Below are 20,129 nucleotides of genomic sequence, written 5' to 3' on the forward strand. Positions count from 1 at the left end.
GAAGATGTCATTCGTGAATTTGAGCCATATGAGGGGTTTAGAATTCAGGGTGGCTAGGAAGGATTCCTGTATATGACTCATTAATAGGTTTGTGTCATGCGTGTGCCCATTGCTGTGCAATGGATTTGTTTCTAGATGACACCTTCAAAGGAGAAGTAATTATGGGAAAGGATATAGTTGGTCATGGTGGCCAGTAGGGAGGTTGAAGGTTTGGTGTTAGTTGGGCATTGGGAAAGGTAGTGTTCGGTAGTGGCAAGGCCATGAACATTGGGGATGTTAGTGTAAAGGTAGGTGGCATCAACAGTGACAAGCAGGGTGCCATGTGGTAAATGGAACAGGAAATGTGAAGAGTTGGTGGAGGAAGGGGTTGGTTTGTTTTCTATATAAGGTTGTAGATGGTGGTCGATAGGCTGTAAGTGTTGGTCCATGAGAACAGAGATTCTCTCTATGAGGGCACAGTAACCATTGAAATAGGGCATCCTCTGTGGTTGGGTTTACAGACTGTTGGAAGCATGTAGAAGGTAGAAGTCGGTGAGTGGTAGGGGTGGGGTGGGGGATTGGGGGGGGGGGGGGGGGAGAGAGAGAGAGAGAGAGAGAGAGAGAGAGAGAGAGAGAGAGAGAGAGAGAGTGGGGGGGGGGAGGGGGGGTTCTGGGATGGTCCTAAGGATTTGAGGAGGAACTGGAGATTCTGCTGGATTTTTTGAATTGGGTCACTGTGCCAGAGGTTGTAGGTGGATGAATCTGACAGCTGGCAGTGTCCCTCTGCTAGGTAATCCCTGCAGTTCAAAACCACAGTGGTGGGCTCTTTGTCAGCAGGTAATATTATAAGGCCAGCCTCAGCTTTCAGATGGTGGATTGTGGTTCTTTATGCAGATAAAAGATTGGTTTCCATGTTGAGGGATTAGGGGAATTAGGTTGAGGCAAGGTTTAAAGTTAAGAAATTCTGGAATGTCAAAAGGGGATGATTGAGGGCAATGGGCATGAATCAAAGTTGGATGGATGATTGAACTGAATCATGCAGGATTCAGTATTGATTTTGAGTTGAGTCTGATTGGAAGGGTTGATGGCACTGTAGGGGCTGGGAAAAGGAGAGGAGGTCTTTAACAAGTCCAGCATAATTGAATTTGGGAGTGGGGCAAGAGGTAAGCCCTTTGGAAAGGACTGATACTTCTATGGGACTAAGGCTTTTAGAGGAAACGTTCATGAGCATGTTTTTGGTCTATTTAGGAGCTGGATTCTTTAAGGTGGTGGGAGTGAGTTTCTGAGGATGTGACAAATGTAGTAGGTCTGCAAGATGGGGTTGTCAGCTATGAAGGGATGGAGGGGGAGGTGGGGTTAGGAGGCTCTTGTTGGTGTGTTGGATAGTGGTAGTTCAAGCCAAAACAGGAGTAGGAGGTGAACAGTTTGGAGAATTGCTTGAGATGATGATGTTTGTGCTGTTGTAGTTCCTGAAGGCCAACAGTTTCAGCGTAAGAATTTTGGATTGCAGCAGGAATTTGGGATTGCAGAGCAGGAGAATTTTTAGAATTTAGAGGAGATATTGGAAGCATTTTTGGGCCTAATTTGCATGGTTTTGCAGAAACAGGTATCTGAGGGCTATGGACTGACATAATTTGAAGAAATAGGCATCATTGTAGAAAGAGGGGTAATTTGATGTTCAGGCCATTTGGGGGTATTCCATTAGCTAGGCAACAGTCCAAAACAGTATGTGGGACTAGGTTCTTGCTAGGGATAGGAAAACATTTCCGTATTGGTGCAGATGGAAGGAGTGGGGATTCACAGAGGAGGATAAAAAATGTGTTAAAATATGTAGAAAAACCAACAAGAAAGACGGAATGTGTGAAGTATGGGAGAAAAGGTGAAACTTAAGGGAGTAGAGCCAATAGTGAAGGGGAAAATGAACTAAAATCGAAGTGAAAGCACAATGGGATCAAAGAGAAAAATGAATAAAAAGACAATAATAGTGAGATGCAGGTCATTGGGTGGATGTTTGTGAAGGGAAGGAACAGCAGGTGTAAATGGAGTAAGTGAACATGCTGGAACAAGGGAAGAGAAAGGGAGAGGAAGGCAAGGGTTGGTGAGGTCGAGATTCAACATGTTTGTGTGGCACAAGAAGGTATGGAAAAAAATACTTGAGAGTGAGAGAGGAAGTGTGATCAGTTTGAAGGTCTGTGGATAATTATTTTGGCAGAAAGAATGTGGGACATGAGTTGTTGCACCATCAGTCTGCATTGCCACATTGCAATGTGCTGTGTGTTGTCAAGACCACTGATACAGTGTAGCTCATTAGTCAGAGTGTTTGTGGTTTGGAAGGTGACAGATAAAACAAGGGAAAGAAGAGAAAGAAAAGGACAGACACTGAGTAAAATAATGAGTTAGAAAATAGTAATAAAGGAAAGGGGGACTGGGTTGTGGTACAGAAGAAAAGCCGTTATGTGAAATCAAAAAGTGGAAAGTCAAGGATGGAATAAGAACAGTATTATGAAAAGGATAGATTGTTACTCACCATATAGAGGAGATGTTGAGTTGCAGACAGACACAACAAAAAGGCTGCTATACATTGAAGATTTTGGCTGAAAGACCTTCTCACAAAATAGAAAATACACAAACACAACTTTCTCTCTCTCTCTCTCTCTCTCTCTCTCTCTCTCTCTCTCTCTCTCTCTGAAATGAATATTGACAGGTTTTGTAAGAGATGTTGTGGCAGATCTGGTAAAGACCCTCCTTCTCATAGGCTGCCCCTGTCATTCAGATACCACAATAGTAAGCACAATGTCAGAATGGATGGTAACAACTGTGATCAGATTTTTGGGGACATAGAGCATGTGATTTAGCAATGTGTTGTTCAGTACAATGTTGGAGGCAACAAGGGAAAGATGATGAAGCTTTGCTGCATGCAAGGATTTAGTGAATGTTGTCGCCCTAAGGGCTTGCCAGTGAACAAATTGGTCATCTTCGTTAAAACTTTTCTAGACCAATTTCAAGACCAGGTTTCATCCATGATAGGTTTTCATAGTGCAGTTAATGATTATTATCAGACTGTAGGGAAAAAGTCATTAACTAGAGTACTTTTATTGAATTTGAGTTTTGAGTAAAAATTACATCTTTGATAGGCAATGGCGATTCAGTGGGGGAAGCTTTTTTAAAAGAAAGGTTTGTGACACTTTGTTGTTATTGGCTGCAGCAAATTTTTGTTGCCTTAGATGGGTTAAACATTTTATCTTTAAGAGATTGGTGTGACTGGATTTTTCATGAGTGATAGATGCCAACTTGTGAAAACTTTTTAACAAAATTCAAAGGACCACAATTAAGTGAGGAAACTTGGAACTTACTATGAGCCCCTGCATATCATTCTCATAGGGACCACAGATACAATATTTAACTCATTATGATGTTCACTGAGGTCTTTAGGCACTCATTCTTTCTGTGCGCCATATACAAATGGAATTAGAAGAAACTGTAATACTTGGGGTGCTGTGCAAAATACCCTCTGCCATGCATTTCACAGTAGTTTGTAGACTGTGGTTATAGATGTAGAAAGACATTGGTGATGCTGATGAGAGTTGGACTAGAGATGGAGATGGATAAGAACAGCACTGTAAAAGGTATAATCAAATGGTGGAAAGTCTAGGATTGAATAACTATGATTTGGAAAGGTTAGACTGCCACTCGTCACATAGAGGAGGTTTTGAGTCACAGACAGGCAAAGTGAACATGTGCCTGTCTGCGACTCATCACCTCCTCTATGTGGTGAGTAGCAATTTACCCTTTCCATATTGTTGTTATTGTAAAAAGTAAGGAAGAAGAAGATATGATAAGTTGTAGACATGAAGTTTTTGCATACTGTTACAGTCCACAGTTGACACCAAATGGTACTATCTTGTAAAACACAAGGAGCAGTCAGTTGCATATTTTATGTAGAAACAGAAATTACCCCTGTGGATAGAGCCAGATGAAATACATAAGTTGAGGACACGTTTGATGTTGACAGGAGGTTTGCATTTCCAAATCTGCAATGTCCTTTTGCCCATTCTCTAGCCATATGGTTTGTATCCTTAAGACTGTCTCTGTTATGAGACTTCTGCGAGATACTCTCTTACTTATTTCTACTTATCGCTCTTAAGATCATTGCAGTAATATATAGATAATTTGTGTAATGTATCAGATGATATGCACTGACTGTTCAAGTTTTATTTCGTAGTTGTGATGGGTACTAATTTGTTGGTGCAATATGCAACCAATGAATAAGTTCTGCAAAACTCAACAATGACAGTGTTGCCAGTCATTGTGCATCAGATCCTCACTCTGTCCTTTCTTTCACTGTCATTGTTTTCCATTACTTTTTATTTTTGTATTTTTATTCTGTGATTCTTACTTGTTCTACAGCAGTCGGTTCCTTTGCTTTTCTGTTTTTGTCCACTTTTTGTCTAGCATAGTGTACATACAGCGTTCGTATCCTTCCTTTCAGTTCCCATGCACCTGTCCTCAGATTTCCAAACCTACTTTTCAGGCATAATTTTGTTGTTGATTTTACTCTCACTTGTCTTGTTTAGTCTCTCTTGACTTGGGATACTGGTTGAAATTCATACCTAGTATCCTCCAGCTTTCACTCTCTGTACTTATTTAATGGAACCTCTCATTCTGAAAACTTGTGTTTGTGTCACTTTCCTATTGAGCTTGTGTCTGCTGCCATGTTGATTGTAGAAGTTTTCCTTTTTTAACAAAAGTTAGTAAACAACTTTTGCAATACAGAATAATTTTTTTACTCAAAGTTATTCACACAAAATTCAGCGTATTGTATTGTCTGCCAAAACTATACAGGATGATTCCATGATGATCTTATAAACTTTCAGAGATGATGGAGAACGATTTTGTTCTGAGCCCATACTTGCTGGACTTCTTTTCGTGTTGTGGCTCATACTACCCCCGAACAAGTGCTCCTAGCTCTTAAGGTATGCAATTTACAGTCCATGTTCACTATACTCATTTTTCTTGTGTTGGTCCTTACTATCACTTCTGAAAGTTGCCTACCCTACAATCTTAGCAACAACAGTATCAGTGCATGTATAACATCGTCAGAGGAATCAGAACAATTTTCCTTTATAACTTTCTGCTCTGACATTTCTGGACCAATGTCCTTTACCTCAGATTGATACATTTACTCTTCTCCATTATCTCTAAATGTTTGTAACAACATCATGGAATTACCCTGAGAATGAAGCCAGTATCATTACATGTCTGTTGGTGCTGGCCACATACATCATAGAAAATTATTACCCTTTCATGTGTGTCTCCATTTGTGCAAATAATATGGTCACATGAAGCAAATTTAGAGCCATGTGGCTGGCACTCAGAAACCTTAAACCTAATGAACTTAGATAATTAATGTAAACAGAATCAGTTATTGCATTTTGATTTTCATTTGGTCGTTTGAAATGCTCTGTTAAAGGCAGACATTGTCTGTATACCACTGTTCAGTGAATATTTACTGAGTTATTTACTGGACTTTTCGAACATCACTGAGTGAGGTGGTGCAGTGGTTAGCACACTGGACTCAATTTTGTTAGGACGACAGTTTAAACCCACATCTGGCCATCCTGATTTAGGTTTTCCATAATTTCCCTAAATCGCTTCAGGCAAATGCTGGGATGGTTTCTTTGAAAGGGCATGGCTGACTTTTTCTGCATTCTTCCCTAATCCTGTGGGACCGATGACCTTGCTGTTTGTTCCCCTACCCCGAGTCAACTGTCCAACCAACCATCAAACATCCCTTTACCACATAGGAAACATACAATACTTACTTTTTGATAGAAAGGGATTTGTAGACTGTTGCAGGTACACTCTCATATTCACACACTCACTCCTTGTTTTGTGGCTTGATTTGAACATCACAATGAAATGAAATTTTACTCTCAATAATAATATTATTCACTTAATGTTACATACTCTTGATCATTCATGGAATATTTATTTGACCCCTGACTTGCTCTGTATTACCCGCTTTTCCAAAAAGAAGATTACCATAAACAAAAACAAAACTTTTCACTTAAATGTTGGTTGGGCCACCCTCTCCCCAAGGGGAGTGGCAGGTTCAGCAGCGTTTTGCGGCGCACAAGGCGGAGGGTCAATGTGGAGGCTGGCCGTGTGGCATCGCCCGCTCTGCCTGTGAATGGACATGTGGCCGCTCCTTCAGCAAGGTCCGAGCAGGCACATGAGGGGAGGGGTTTATTAGTTATTGGGAGCTCCAACGTTAGGCGGGTGATGGAGCCCCTTAGGGAAATAGCGGAAAGGTTGGGGAAGAAGGCCAGTGTTCACTCTGTCTGCTTGCTGGGGGGGGGTCTCATCCGAGATGTGGAGGAGGCCCTGCCAGCGGCGATAGAGAGCACTGGGTGCACCCGACTGCAAATTGTTGCTCATGTCGGCACCAATGACTCCTGCCGTCTGTGTTCAGAGGTCATCCTCAGTTCGTACAGGCAGTTGGCGTAATTGGTGAAGGCGGAAAGCCTCGCTCGCGGGGTGGAATCTGAGCTAACTATTTGTAGTATCGTTCCCAGAACCGATCGTGGTCCTCTGGTTTGGAGCCGAGTAGAAGGCTTAAACCAGAGGCTCAGACGATTCTGCGGAGATCTGGGGTGCAAATTTCTCGACCTCCGCTATCGGGTGGAAAAATGTAGGGTCCCCCTGAATAGGTCAGGCGTGCACTACACACCGGAAGCGGCTACAAGGGTAGCGCAGTACGTGTGGAGTGCACGTGTGGGTTTTTTAGGTTAGAGAATTCCTTCCCTAGGCCCGGCAAGACGCCTCCCGAGACGCGGCAAGGTAGGAGTAGGCAAAATGCAACAGGGAATAGCAATATTAATGTGCTAATACTAAACTGCAGGAGCGTCTATAGAAAGGTCCCAGAACTGCTCTCATTAATAAACGGTCACAATGCCCATATAGTACTAGGGACAGAAAGTTGGCTGAAACCAGATGTAAACAGTAATGAAACCCTAAACTCAGATTGGAATGTATACTGCAGAGACAGGCTGGACAGTGAAGGGGGAGGCGTGTTTATAGCAATAAGAAGTGCAATAGTATCGAAGGAAATTGACGGAGATCCGAAATGTGAAATAATTTGGGTAAAGGTCATGGTTAAAGCAGGCTCAGACATGGTAATTGGATGTCTCTATAGGCTCCCTGGCTCAGCAGCTGTTGTGGCTGAGCACCTGAAGGATAATTTGGAAAATATTTCGAGTAGATTTCCCCACCATGTTATAGTTCTGGGTGGAGATTTTAATATTCGGGATATAGACTGGGAGACTCAAACGTTCATAACGGGTGGCAGGGACAAAGAATCCAGTGAAATTTTTTTAAGTGCTTTATCTGAAAACTACCTTGAGCAGTTAAACAGAGAACCGACTCGTGGCAATAACATATTAGACCTTCTGGTGACAAACAGACCCGAACTATTTGAAACAGTTAACGCAGAACAGGAAATCAGCAATCATAAAGTGGTTACTGCATCGATGATTTCAGCCGTAAATAGAAATATTAAAAAAGGTAGGAAGATTTTTCTGTTTAGCAAAAGTGACTAAAAGCAGATTACAGAGTACCTGACAGCTCAACACAAAAGTTTTGTCTCAAGTACAGATAGTGTTGAGTATCAATGGACAAAGTTCAAAACCATCGTACAATATGCGTTAAATGAGTATGTGCCAAGCAAGATCTTAAGAGATGGAAAAGAGCCACCGTGGTACAACAACCGAGTTAGAAAACTGCTGCAGAAGCAAAGGGAACTTCACAGCAAACATAAACATAGCCAAAGCCTTGCAGACAAACAAAAATTACGCAAAGCGAAATGTGGTGTGAGGAGGGCTATGCGAGACACGTTCAATGAATTCGAAAGTAAAGTTCTATGTACTGACTGGGCAGAAAATCCTAAGAAATTTTGGTCTTATGTCAAAGCGGTAGGTGGATCAAAACAAAATGTCCTGACACCCCTGTGATGAAAATGGTACTGAAACAGAGGATGACAGACTAAAGGCCGAAATACTAAATGTCTTTTTCCTTCTCTAGATTGTCGCACAGATGACAAAATGGTAGATATCGAAATAGATGACAGAGGGATAGAGAAACAATTAAAATCGATCAAAAGAGGAAAGGCCACTGGACCTGATAGGAAACCAGTTCGATTTTACACAGAGTACGCGGAGGAACTTGCAGCGGTGTACCGTAGGTCTCTAGAAGAGCGTAGCGTTCCAAAGGATTGGAAAAGGGCACAGGTCATCCCTGTTTTCAAGAAGGGAGGTCGAACAGATGTGCAGAACTATAGACCTATATCTCTAACGTCGATCAGTTGTAGAATTTTGGAACATGTATTATGTTAGAGTATAATGACTTTTCTGGAGACTAGAAATCTACTCTGTAGGAATCAGCATGGGTTTAGAAAAAGACGGTCGTGTGAAACCCAGCTCGTGCTATTCGTCCACGAGACTCAGAGGGCCATAGACACGGGTTCACAGATAGATGCCGTGTTTCTTGACTTCTGCAAGGCATTCGATACAGTTCCCCACAGTCGTTTAATGAACAAAGTAAGAGCATATGGACTATCAGACCAATTGTGTGATTGGATTGAAGAGTTCCTAGATAACAGAACACAGCATGTCATTCTCAATGGAGAGAAGTCTTCCGAAGTAAGAGTGATTTCAGGTGTACCGCAGGGGAGTGTCATAGGACCGTTGCTGTTCACAATGTACATAAATGACCTTGTGGATGACATCGGAAGTTCACTGAGGCTTTTTGCAGATGATACTGTGGTGTATCGAGAGGTTGTAACAATGGAAAATTGTACTGAAATGCAGGAGGATCTGCAGCGAATTGACGCATGGTGCAGGGAATGGCAATTGAATCTCAATGTAGACAAGTGTAATGTGCTGTGAATACATAGAAAGATAGATCCCTTATCATTTAGCTACAAAATAGCAGGTCAGCAAATGGAAGCAGTTAATTCCATAAATTATCTGGGAATACGCATTAGGAGTGATTTAAAATGGAATGATCATATACAGTTGATCGTTGGTAAAGCAGATGCCAGACTGAGATTCATTGGAAGAATCCTAAGGAAATGCAATCCAAAAACAAAGGAAGTAGGTTACAGTACACTTGTTCGCCCACTGCTTGAATACTGCTCAGCAGTGTGGGATCCGTACCAGATAGGGTTGATAGAAGAGATAGAGAAGATCCAATGGAGAGCAGCACACTTCGTTACAGGATCATTTAGTAATCGCAAAAGCGTTACGGAGATGGTAGATAAACTCCAGTGGAAGACTCTGCAGGGGAGACGCTCAGTAGCTCGGTACAGGCTTTTGTTAAAGTTTTGAGAACATACCTTCACAGAAGAGTCAAGCAGTATATTGCTCCCTCCTTTGTATATTTCGCGAAGAGACCATGAGGATAAAATCAGAGAGATTAGAGCCCACACAGAAGCATACTGACAATCCTTCTTTCCATGAACAATACGAGACTGGAATAGAAGGGAGAACCGATAGAGGTACTCAAGGTACCCTCCACCACACACCATCAGGTGTCCTGCTGAGTATGGATGTAGATGTAGATGTAGATGTAGAATGTTGTGAATCAGATAGTTTTCTTTACTTACTGCCACCTACATAAAGTGGTAGTGGCAATACATGTCACTATGTCTCACTAGCTATTAACAGTTTTCGCCCTGCATTATTTGAAAATAGTGGTATCTGATATGACTGAACTATTAAAATCATAGCCAGATAGACATTATGTTTCAAAAGAACCCTGAAATCTTAATTGATTTATGATATTAGTCACTTGAATTTTCCGTAGGTCTGATGAGGTATACTGAACGCAATGTGTTCTCTTTGAAACTATCACCAGCTCTGAATTCAATATTCAGTGGCAATTTTTCACTTCAAAGAAGTCTAATCAGAGTTTTAATGATGATAATTTTTAATATGCAGCTAGCTGCCAGAGTACTATCCTTGCCTTAGTGTTATTGCAGAGAGACAGTTGCATTATTTCATCAAAAAAATTATGATAGCTTAAATTTATGTTATGAACTCCTTTATAATATGGCCTTTGATATTCAATAATGTTGCTTGGCTTGTGTGTTCTTTGAGTCTCTGCCAGATTAGAACAACTGTTTTGATACTGAAATGGCATTGGTGGTTTTCATGATCACTTTTCTTAGTTACAAACACAGAACATGGTATTCACAACCACAGATTAATATTTAATCATCAAAACTTGGGCAGTGGTTGTCATGGTGTTGAGTCAAAAAGAATCCGCTAATCCCAATAATTTTCTGACAGTTCCATTGTATGCTTCATACTCAAAAAGTATAAAACAAAAATCGAAGATAATCCTACATGGCACTTTTGCTTGTACATGTGTCTTACACTAAGAACTTTTTGCAACAAGAGTGGTGCATTGTCAGAAGAGACTACATGTTCCAGATTTCCTGCAGGGACTGTTGTGCTGCAGTGAGGATAACAAGTGCAGCATGGGGTACGAGTGAAATGGCGTGGTGGCTGGAAACATATTTCAGAAGTGAAGTACATAGGACAGTATGATTCTTGTGGGTAAAATGTATAAACTGCGGACATATTCGCTGTGAAATTGCTGTAGTATATGGACCACGTTCTATGGGTTAGGGTGTGGAATGTCAGGAGTTTAAACATGTATGGAAGCTAGAAAATCTGAAAAGGGAAGTACTAAGGCTCAATCTAGGTATAGTAGTGGACAATGAAGTGAAGCGGAAAGAAGACAAGGATTTCTGTTCAAATGAGTATGGTGTAGTATCAACAGCAGCAGAAAATGTTACAATGGAAGTAGGATTTGTTATGAACGGAAAGGTAGGGCAAGCTTGAGTTACTGTAATCAATTCAGTGATAGGGTTGTTCTAAACCAAATCAACAGCGAACCAGCACTAACGTGATAGTTCAGGTATATAAACCAACTTCGGAAGCTGAAGATGAAGAGAAGTGTTTGAGGATATTGAAGAGGTAATTCAGTACATAAATGGAGATGAAAATCTAATAGTCTTGTGGAACTGGAATGCAGTTGTAGGGGTAGGAGTGAAAGAAAGGGTTATGGGAGAAGATGCGATTGGTCATAGCAATGAGAGAGGAGAAAGACTAATTGAGTTCTGCAATAAATTTCAGCTAGTACTAGTGAATACTTGTGTTCAAGAATCACAAGAAGAGGAGGTACGCTTGGAAAAGGCTGTGAGTTATGGGAACGTTTTAGTTAGATTACATCATGGTCAGGCAGAGACTCCAAAATAAGATACTGGATTATAAAGTGCAATCAGTGAAATGGTCCCTCTTTTGGCTGGGATCAAATGCTGAGCTTGAGTTATTTGCTTCATAGAGTTGATTTGTTGCTGTCGCTGTTGCTGTAGAAAAGGAATAACTGAAATCCTGGTATAACAAAGACTGACCAAGTGAGTAGTAATGCCCACTTTAATTCATGCCAGATATGATTTTGAGTTTCAGCCTAGTTTATTTCTGTGTTGAGGGCATTCCAGCAATAAGAACAGCCGTGGTAGCACTGTACAAAGTAGGCACAGTGTGTGCCTTTAAGAATCGGGTACATGCTTACAAATCAGATTGGCACTCAGGCCACCTCGAAACCGTGAACAGAACTGGGGCACGACATGGTTCCAAATGGGCCTTATACACATTTTGCTACAATGAAATGATCGTTAAAAACAGAAAATTAATGAAATACAATGAATTTTGACAGGTATCTGAACAATTAACAACATTGTATGGATCGTAAAGTAGAATGACAGTATGCTTTATATGAATCTTGTTACAGCTCAGTCTCGTTCACAATGAAAATAGATGTGTAAATATAACAACACGTACTACATTTTAATGGATTATTTTTAAAATATCAAATATAATTTCTACACAACATGTTTCATAGCTTCAATAAAAATGTACTTCATTTCAGTAATAACAGTCTTTCGAAAATGAGCCTGGCTGACAGGATAATGCTTTGCACTTACATAGTAAACTCACAGTCTTGTTTGATTCTGTTCTTTACTTTCAGATAACATTGGATTTAAAATATGTGTCACAGACAATGGTTGTATAACTATATTTCAGTCATTATAAGAAAATAGTATGGTTTCAAAAATTTGTATCAATTACAGTGTCTAATTGAGGCATAAGGAATACATTCTACAGGTTTATTTCATCTTAACAGTTCCCAAAGTATAGTATTCCCAGAGTATAGTATATCTTGCTGTGCTTAGAATTGTTGTTAACATGTTAGTAGCTTTAATGTGAGTGAGGAGGAGGATATTAGTGTTTAACGTCCCGTCGACAATGAGGTCATTAGAGACGGAGCGCAAGCTCGGGTGAGGGAAGGATGGGCAAGGAAATCGGCCGTGCCCTTTCAAAGGAACCATCCCGGCATTTGCCTGAAGCGATTTAGGGAAATCATGGAAAACCTAAATCAGGATGGCCGGAGACGGGATTGAACCGTCGTCCTCCCGAATGCGAGTCCAGTGTGCTAACCACTGTGCCACCTCGCTCGGTAATGTGAGTGAGAATCTGCTGGTAACACACTTTAAAGAGATGGAAAGGTTCTGACTGTCACATTTCACCAGGAGCAGATATAGACTCAGATCACAATTTGCTATTGATAATGAAGTTTAAGAGACTAATCAGAAAGAATCAGTGCACAAAGAAGTATGATACGGAAGTACTAAGGAATGAAGAGATAAGCTTCAAGTTCTCCAAGGCTATAGATAGTGCAATAAGGAATAGCTCAGTAGGCAGTTCAGTTTAAGAAGGATGGACATCTCTAAAACGGACAATCACAACAGTTGGAAAGAAAAGCACAAGTACAAAGCAGTCATGTCATCAATTGACCAAGGCTGAACAGATGTGGGTGACACTGATCCGGAAGAAAGAATATATGGGAAGAAAGAGATTTTCCATTGATAATGTTCACACAGTGATTCTCGAATGGCTCCATAGCCAAGAAGCAGACTTGCATCATTGAGGAATTGAATGATTGGTAGAATGTTCTTGTTGCATCCTAGTTTTAGACAGATGTGGGGAGCCTAACAGTTCATATGTGTGATGATTGAGCAATTTGACAGAGGCACCTGTGTCCAACTGAAATTTCCCATGTTTCCGACAAAGAAGGAATTGAACAAAAAGTTTGTTTGTCTGGCGTATCACTGAAGAAACTGTTTGTGTGCCAGTTTTGCGAATGCCTGTTGCCGACTTTGAATACGCAGCATTAATGACATGGGCCTTGTGACAAAATTTTTGTGAGTGGGCCGAATTCTATGATTGTTCCATTGCAAACATATGGATTGTACATGTCCTACCACAAGTGTAACACTGAGCTTGTTGTGAGGGGCAGTCTTGGCGTTTGTGCCATGAATAACACCAAGGGCAAGACTTAATTCTGTTTACCTGTGTAGCCACCTGTTTAGCAAACTGCTTATATGGCGTGGAGTGTTGTTTACTCAGCGTGACTAGCGCAAGCTGCCGCTGAATGGGCCGATCGCAAACAAGGGACTGAACCCAACAAATAGCTGACTGCTCAATTTTATCTGCCGACAGGGCACCGGAATAGTACTGATCTAAGATTTGCACTACCTGCTGAAATGTGGATCAGTTTGGGTCAAAATCTGTTCTCTGAGTTTGACATCAGGTACATTGTACATGATTGCATCACACAACATAACATCTGAACATAAATCATCGCAAGCACATTTGGATTTGCATTTCCTTGTCGTATCTTGCAAATCTGTTACCCACGCACAATAAGTTTGTTCTGACCATTTTTTGCAGTTGCAGAATTGAAAATGAGCTGCTACCACATTCACTTGTTTCTCATAATAATTAGTTAGAGACTGTACCAGCTGTTCGTAAGTAAGTTCACTCGGAGTGGCATTAGGAAATAACTTCTGAGTTAAATGGAACACTGCACTTCCTGTCATTGATAATAGATGTGGAAGTTTCTCAGTACCTGGTATGTTGTTAGCGAGGATGTGTGCTTCATACTGTTGTAGCCACTCAAGCCACACCTTGTCTTGTTCACAAAATGGGTGAAAAGCTGGTATAGCAGTAGGTGTTGCTGTAGATGATGCCTGTTCTGTATGGCATGCAGCATTGGGCAGTAGCTGCTGCACCGTGTTGAGTAGCGTAGATATATGCTGCGTCTGGAACTGAAACATCTGCATTAGCTGTGTGGCATCTAATGCTTGTAGCTGTGGCGTCTGAGGGGGGGGTGGGAAAGGTGGGGTGGGAATGTTGGAAGAGATAAATGCAATAAACAGACAAGGCAAGCAAGCAAAATAAGTACAAAAGCAAAGAAAAATTCTGTAACACCCACCTGAAAACACTGATTAGCGAAAGAGGCTGTTAAAGCAAGTAAACGCCCCTGCAAAGAAAAGACAAGAGAGAATTAAGGCACCAGCAACTCAAAACAGAAAATTCCATGGCCGCCAGGCACTGTGTTTGTCTTATAACTCATTGTCAATGTGGAGTCCTGCACACTTATCTCTTATAGGGTGTCGAAAGGATGCTGCTTTCCCGGGTAACTATACAACAATTCAAACAAATCACATTAATGGTTTTTTATTACAATACAGTAAATTGGAAATACTTAACTTTGGTTTACAATATCATGTCGCAAGCTATTGGCGACATGCAAATAAACTATGTCTTTCACCATATAGAGTGTCCATGCAAATAATGAATATGGATCACAAGTAATAGCTCTTCTAGTGCTCTCTTTTAGTCCGGGTCTACTAGCGTCCGTCTTCTGTTGTGTGGCCGAGGCTGGCAGGAATGGCACTTCTATTCTGTTCAGATAGAGGCTGCTCCTGTCATGGTGCGGTCCTAGTCAGCATACTATTGGCTTACGTCATCTCTCAGCCATCCCTGCAGTTATGTTCATCATCTTCATGCCGGCACTTGTCATTACACTGGAACAGTTCACACTATTGTGTAAAAGGACTTGGTGACTATGTTAGAAAATAGTATTGTGTTTCTGTGTGACTTTGAAGTCGGTGCTCTATTCAATAAAAATTACTTGGCCGGCCATAATAATGTGTAACATACTTTTTGAAGTCCCCTCATATATATTGTCTTAAGCACTAATGCCATCAATTTGTGTGAAAAAGAGTCTACTTGCTAATAACATTTCGTTCAAAATAATATGTTGGTGAAAATGGATTGACAGTACCGGCATGCCAAACTGACGGGCCCCCATCTCATAGGCTACAATGCACATATCAGTCAGTGTATACTTCCACAATAAGAGATTGTGGCTTATCCTCCTAGAGTTTGTATTATACTTTCTAGTACCATTTTATTTTATTGTATTGTATTGTAGTGTAGCATATACTGTAAAAATGATATGCTTGATAAAAAATTATGTTTAAAATCAAAGTATTTGTAGCTAATAGATGTGTGTACAATCTCCTGTAGGTTTATGCATGGGGATCATCACAGTTTGGACAGCTTGGCATTGGAAGTACAGGGCAGTCTTCAACTCCAATCCTCATCAGTGGACTTGCATCAGAATTAATTACTTCCATCTCTGCAGGACAATACCATTCACTTGCCCTTACAGCTGATGGCAGGTAACTTTCACTGTTGTTTCTAAATGCTTGGCAGATTAAGTTATTAATTCTTGTGAGTTTTGTCTGTTCTTATTATTAACAGTTTGCATTGTGTTAAGAAGATCATCAGGATTTAGAATTCTTCCAGCCATTAACCTATAATAGATTCACGAAATTGTATCTAATTATACACATACTAGTATGTTACAGTAGGTCCTTAAAAATCATAAACTGTTGTAAAATAAAACTTTTATCTATTATGGATGAGGAAAGCTGTGACTGTGATGAATAAAGGTTTTCTGAAATTACTGCAACCAGTCACCTTTTGCTTTGTTCTTCAATTCTTTCACTATCCCATTACCTGTTTCGAACTGCCTAGCTATTCAGCCTCAGATGGTACATATTTATTGATTGTATGCAGCAGTATTGGAGTCATGTAGCTGTGGCAAGATGTATAAATAAAACATGAGTGTAGCAGAGTAATTCTCACCACACTCAGTGCTTACATGTTTCGTTTATACATTTTGCCACAGCTGCACGATTCCCATACTGCTACAGACAGTCAATAAACATGTACCATCTGATGATGAATTGCTGAGTGGTTCAAAACCTGTAATGGGATAGTAAAAGAATTGAAGAACAAAGTAAAAGGCAACTGGCTGCAGTAATTTTAAGAAACCTGTAGTAAAATAGTTTTAAGGAGCTCTTATTCACATTATAAATTTACAGTTTTCGGCTGATATGTGGGGTCATTAGCTAGCATTATCAAAACCTTGTGTGGCAATTTCCATTAACCCTCATTAATTCTAAGTACGAAGACCAACAAAAAGTTAGGCAATGTGAAGTACACATACATGGGTACAAGCCTTCACAAAAAAAATTCACTCGTGGGTTCATCTGTGTTTATCCGCTGAGTAATAAAAATGTGTTGAAGCAACATGTCAATGAGGTGAAGTGCTGGGATCCTGTGTGAAGTCAACTTTTATTGACTTCACTGCACTTTTGGGTCAGCTACATGTCATCTCAACGGTATCCGTGAGAATATGAAATTCACTGTGGAGGTAGAAGAAAATTGACGTGTACAATTACCGGACATTCTGATAAAGCAGAATAAAGATGATTCATTGAGGTTTTCCATTTATATGAAGAAAATATATAAGGATCTGTACCTAAATACTAGGAGTTGCCATCACACGTCACATGATGCAATGTAGTATTGTACTCATAACCTTGGTGTACAGAAGCCATCTATAAGAAGTTGTTGTTGTTGTGGTCTTCAGTCCTGAGACTGGTTTGATGCAGCTCTCCATGCTACTCTATCCTGTGCAAGCTTCTTCATCTCCCAGTACCTACTGCAGCCTACATCCTTCTGAATCTGCTTAGTGTATTCATCTCTTGGTCTCCCTTGATGCCTCAGAACATGTCCTACCAACCGATCCCTTCTTCTAGTCACTTTGTGCCACAAACTCCTCTTCTCCCCAATTCTATTCAGTACCTCCTCATTAGTTATGTGATCTACCCATCTAATCTTCAGCATTCTTCTGTAGTACCACATTTCGAAATCTTCTATTCTCTTCTTGTCCAAACTATTTATCGTACATGTTTCACTTTCATACGTTGCTACACTCCATACAAATACTTTCAGAAATGACTTCCTATAAGAAGAGCCCACCTGATATGCTACAGCACCTCAGCGAAGTCTGTTAGTAGAACAACTTCTTTTGAGATGCAAACAAAGCATGATTTCCAGATAAACAGGAACAAACCAGAAGAAGAAATTGTCTGTTTGGTGTTCTTACAATATACAGAGCCATCCACTCCAAAGAACTGTAAGAGTATCAACAGGCACAACATGAAATCAGCATTGCAAATTTCTTGCAAATTTAATGTCACAGTGGACTCCATCAAGTATACATTAGGGCCAAGTATGCCAGGTGTGCCAAGTGTGAGTATGGCTGAAACTTCACCTGCCAAACGCAATGATGTATTTCACAGCTCTACCATACACCACAAAACAAGCAGTTGGTTTGCCCAGACAGGCAAACCTGCAATGACAAAACATAGTTTTAATGGAGGGCACTTATTTGACTTAGATACACAGAGGTGCTGCATCATGCCAATGGTTTCTGGGTCGTGGTAGAAACAAGGGTAAGAATCAATGTTGACAACCAGGACAGCAGTTTCCATCTGAGTTCAACATGAGATGCTACGTCAACACATATTTAGCATTAACACTCCATCTCCGAAGCAGTGTACGCAATGGCAGTATGGACTGGCAACATCAAGGCACCATGACCAGTCTCCGTACTACATGCCCCCCCCCCCCCCCCACACACCTGTAACAAAAGCTGAAGTTTTAAATTTCATGTTGAAGAAGTTGTTCACACAGGAAAATTCTACAAACGTACTGTCATTTGACCATTCTATAGATTCATGTATGGACAACATAATAATAAGCATACCTGGTGTAGAGAAGCAACTGAAAAATTTGAAAGCAAATAAATTACCAGGTTCGGGTGGAATCCCAGTTCGGTTTTACAGAGAATACTCTGCGGGATTGGCCCCTTACCTGGCTTGCATTTATCATGAATGTCTCATCCAGCACAAAGTCCAAAGTGACTGCAAAAAATCGCAGGTGACTCCAGTACATAAGAAAGGTAAAAGAACGGATCCACATATTACAGACCAATATCCCTAACTTCTGTTTGCTGAGATTTCTTGAACACATTCTCAGTTCAAATATAATAAACTTTCTTGAGGCTCAACAGTTTATGAGTGGTGTTAGACAGCATTGCTTGTGTGAAACTGAGCTTGCCCTTTTCTCACATGATATACTGTGAACTATGGATGAAGGGCAACAGGCAGATTCCATCTCTCTAAATTTCCAGAAAGCATTTGACACATTGCAAGCTATTAACAAAAGTATAAGCATATGGAATAGGTTTACTGATATCTGAGTGGCTCAAAGACTCCTTGAATAATAGAACCCAGTATGTTGTCCTTGACAGCAAGTGTTCATCAGACAAGGGTATCATCAGGAGTGCCCCAGGGAAGTGTTACGGGACTGCTGTTGCTCTCTATATACACAAATAATATGTTGGACAGGGTGGTGAGCAATCTGCGGTTGTTTGCTGGTGCTGTCGTGGTGTATGATAAGGTGTTGAAGTTGAGTGACTGTAGGAAGATACAAGATGACTTAGGCAAAATTTCCAGTTGGTGTGATGAATGGCAGGTAGCCCTAAATGTGGAAAAATATAAGTTAATGCAGATAAGTAGGAAGAACAAACCTGTAATGTTTGGATACAGTATTACAAGTCTGCTGCTTGACACAGCCAAATTGCTTAAATATCTGGGCATAACATTGCAAAGTGATATGAGGTGGAACGAGCATGGGAAAACCGTGGTAGGAAAAGCAAATGGTGGACTTTGGTTTATTGGGAGAATTTTAGGAAAGAGCGGTTTGTGTTAACAGAATCTTCCATGGTTCTTGGTGGAACAGTATTATAATAAATGAAAAGCACCAGTTTGCTTTTGTTCTACAGTATATATTGACATTGTAGGAAGACATCGAAACAAGTCAAGGCAGGGGACTAGATTTCTTACTGGTAGGTTCAAACAACACATAAGTGTTATGGAGATACTGTGAGAACTCAAATTGGAATCCCTGGAGGAAAAACAACATTCTTTTTGAGAAACACTATTGAGGAAATTTAGAAAAGCGGCATTTGAAGCTGACTGCAGAACAATTCTACTGCTGCCAACAGACAGTGATTTTTCCCTCGCTCTATTTGCCAGTGGAGCTGGAAAGGAAACGACAATTAGTGGCACAAGATGCCCTCCACCACGCACCGTTGGTGGCTTCTGTAGTATGTATGTAGATGTAGATGTTGATGTTGATGTTGATGTTGATGCACATGCACTGCCCCCAATGCTAGTAAAATAACTTCCAGATGCTGGCAATTGGTCTGCATGATGCTCTTGGGAGAGGAGGAGTGCAGTCCATATTTTTAAAGAGATGGTATGTGCAAAGGTTCCAGCAGTTCACCTGATAACAAAACATTCCATGCATATACCTTTGCATAAATGTTATATTTTGGCCACTATTTTATGGTGTATACAGGATGTCCCATTTATCTTGGCCACCCTAAATAACTGTTTGTCCAGATGCAAATTACAAAATGTTTCAAGAAAATGTTCTTTAGCTATGAGGGGGATATCAATCAGCATATTGGCTTCGTTGCAGCTTTGTTTTTTACAAAGATATGACTTTTTTAAATGGCACCCTGCACTTTTTATTCGGTAATTCATTTCCTCTCCTAAAGCCCTATTCAAAAATGTATCACAGTGTACCATTCACTGAAACACAACGTTATTAATTACATAACACAACATTGATGTTGACACTCCCAGCGCTTAGTGCAGGTACTCAGGATAATGGAGCACATCCACGTGCTGACAAATAAAAACATAAGTAGAATGCATACCTGTCATTCCGTCAACCATCATCAGTTGAAGA

At 40.6% G+C, this 20,129-nt stretch overlaps 1 protein-coding gene across 1 annotated transcript in view; it reads left to right on the top strand.

The window, feature by feature from the left end:
- The window catches only part of LOC124593676, a 422,343-nt gene that overhangs the window by 209,384 nt on the left and 192,830 nt on the right, over positions 1-20,129 (top strand). Inside the window, exon 17 of the mRNA XM_047131970.1 lies at positions 15,480-15,634. Coding sequence (XP_046987926.1) covers positions 15,480-15,634 — 155 coding nt within the window. The remainder of the gene's footprint in view (positions 1-15,479; positions 15,635-20,129) is intronic.

The sequence above is a fragment of the Schistocerca americana genome, chromosome 2 (assembly GCF_021461395.2).
Source record: "Schistocerca americana isolate TAMUIC-IGC-003095 chromosome 2, iqSchAmer2.1, whole genome shotgun sequence".
NCBI lineage: Eukaryota > Metazoa > Arthropoda > Insecta > Orthoptera > Acrididae > Schistocerca > Schistocerca americana.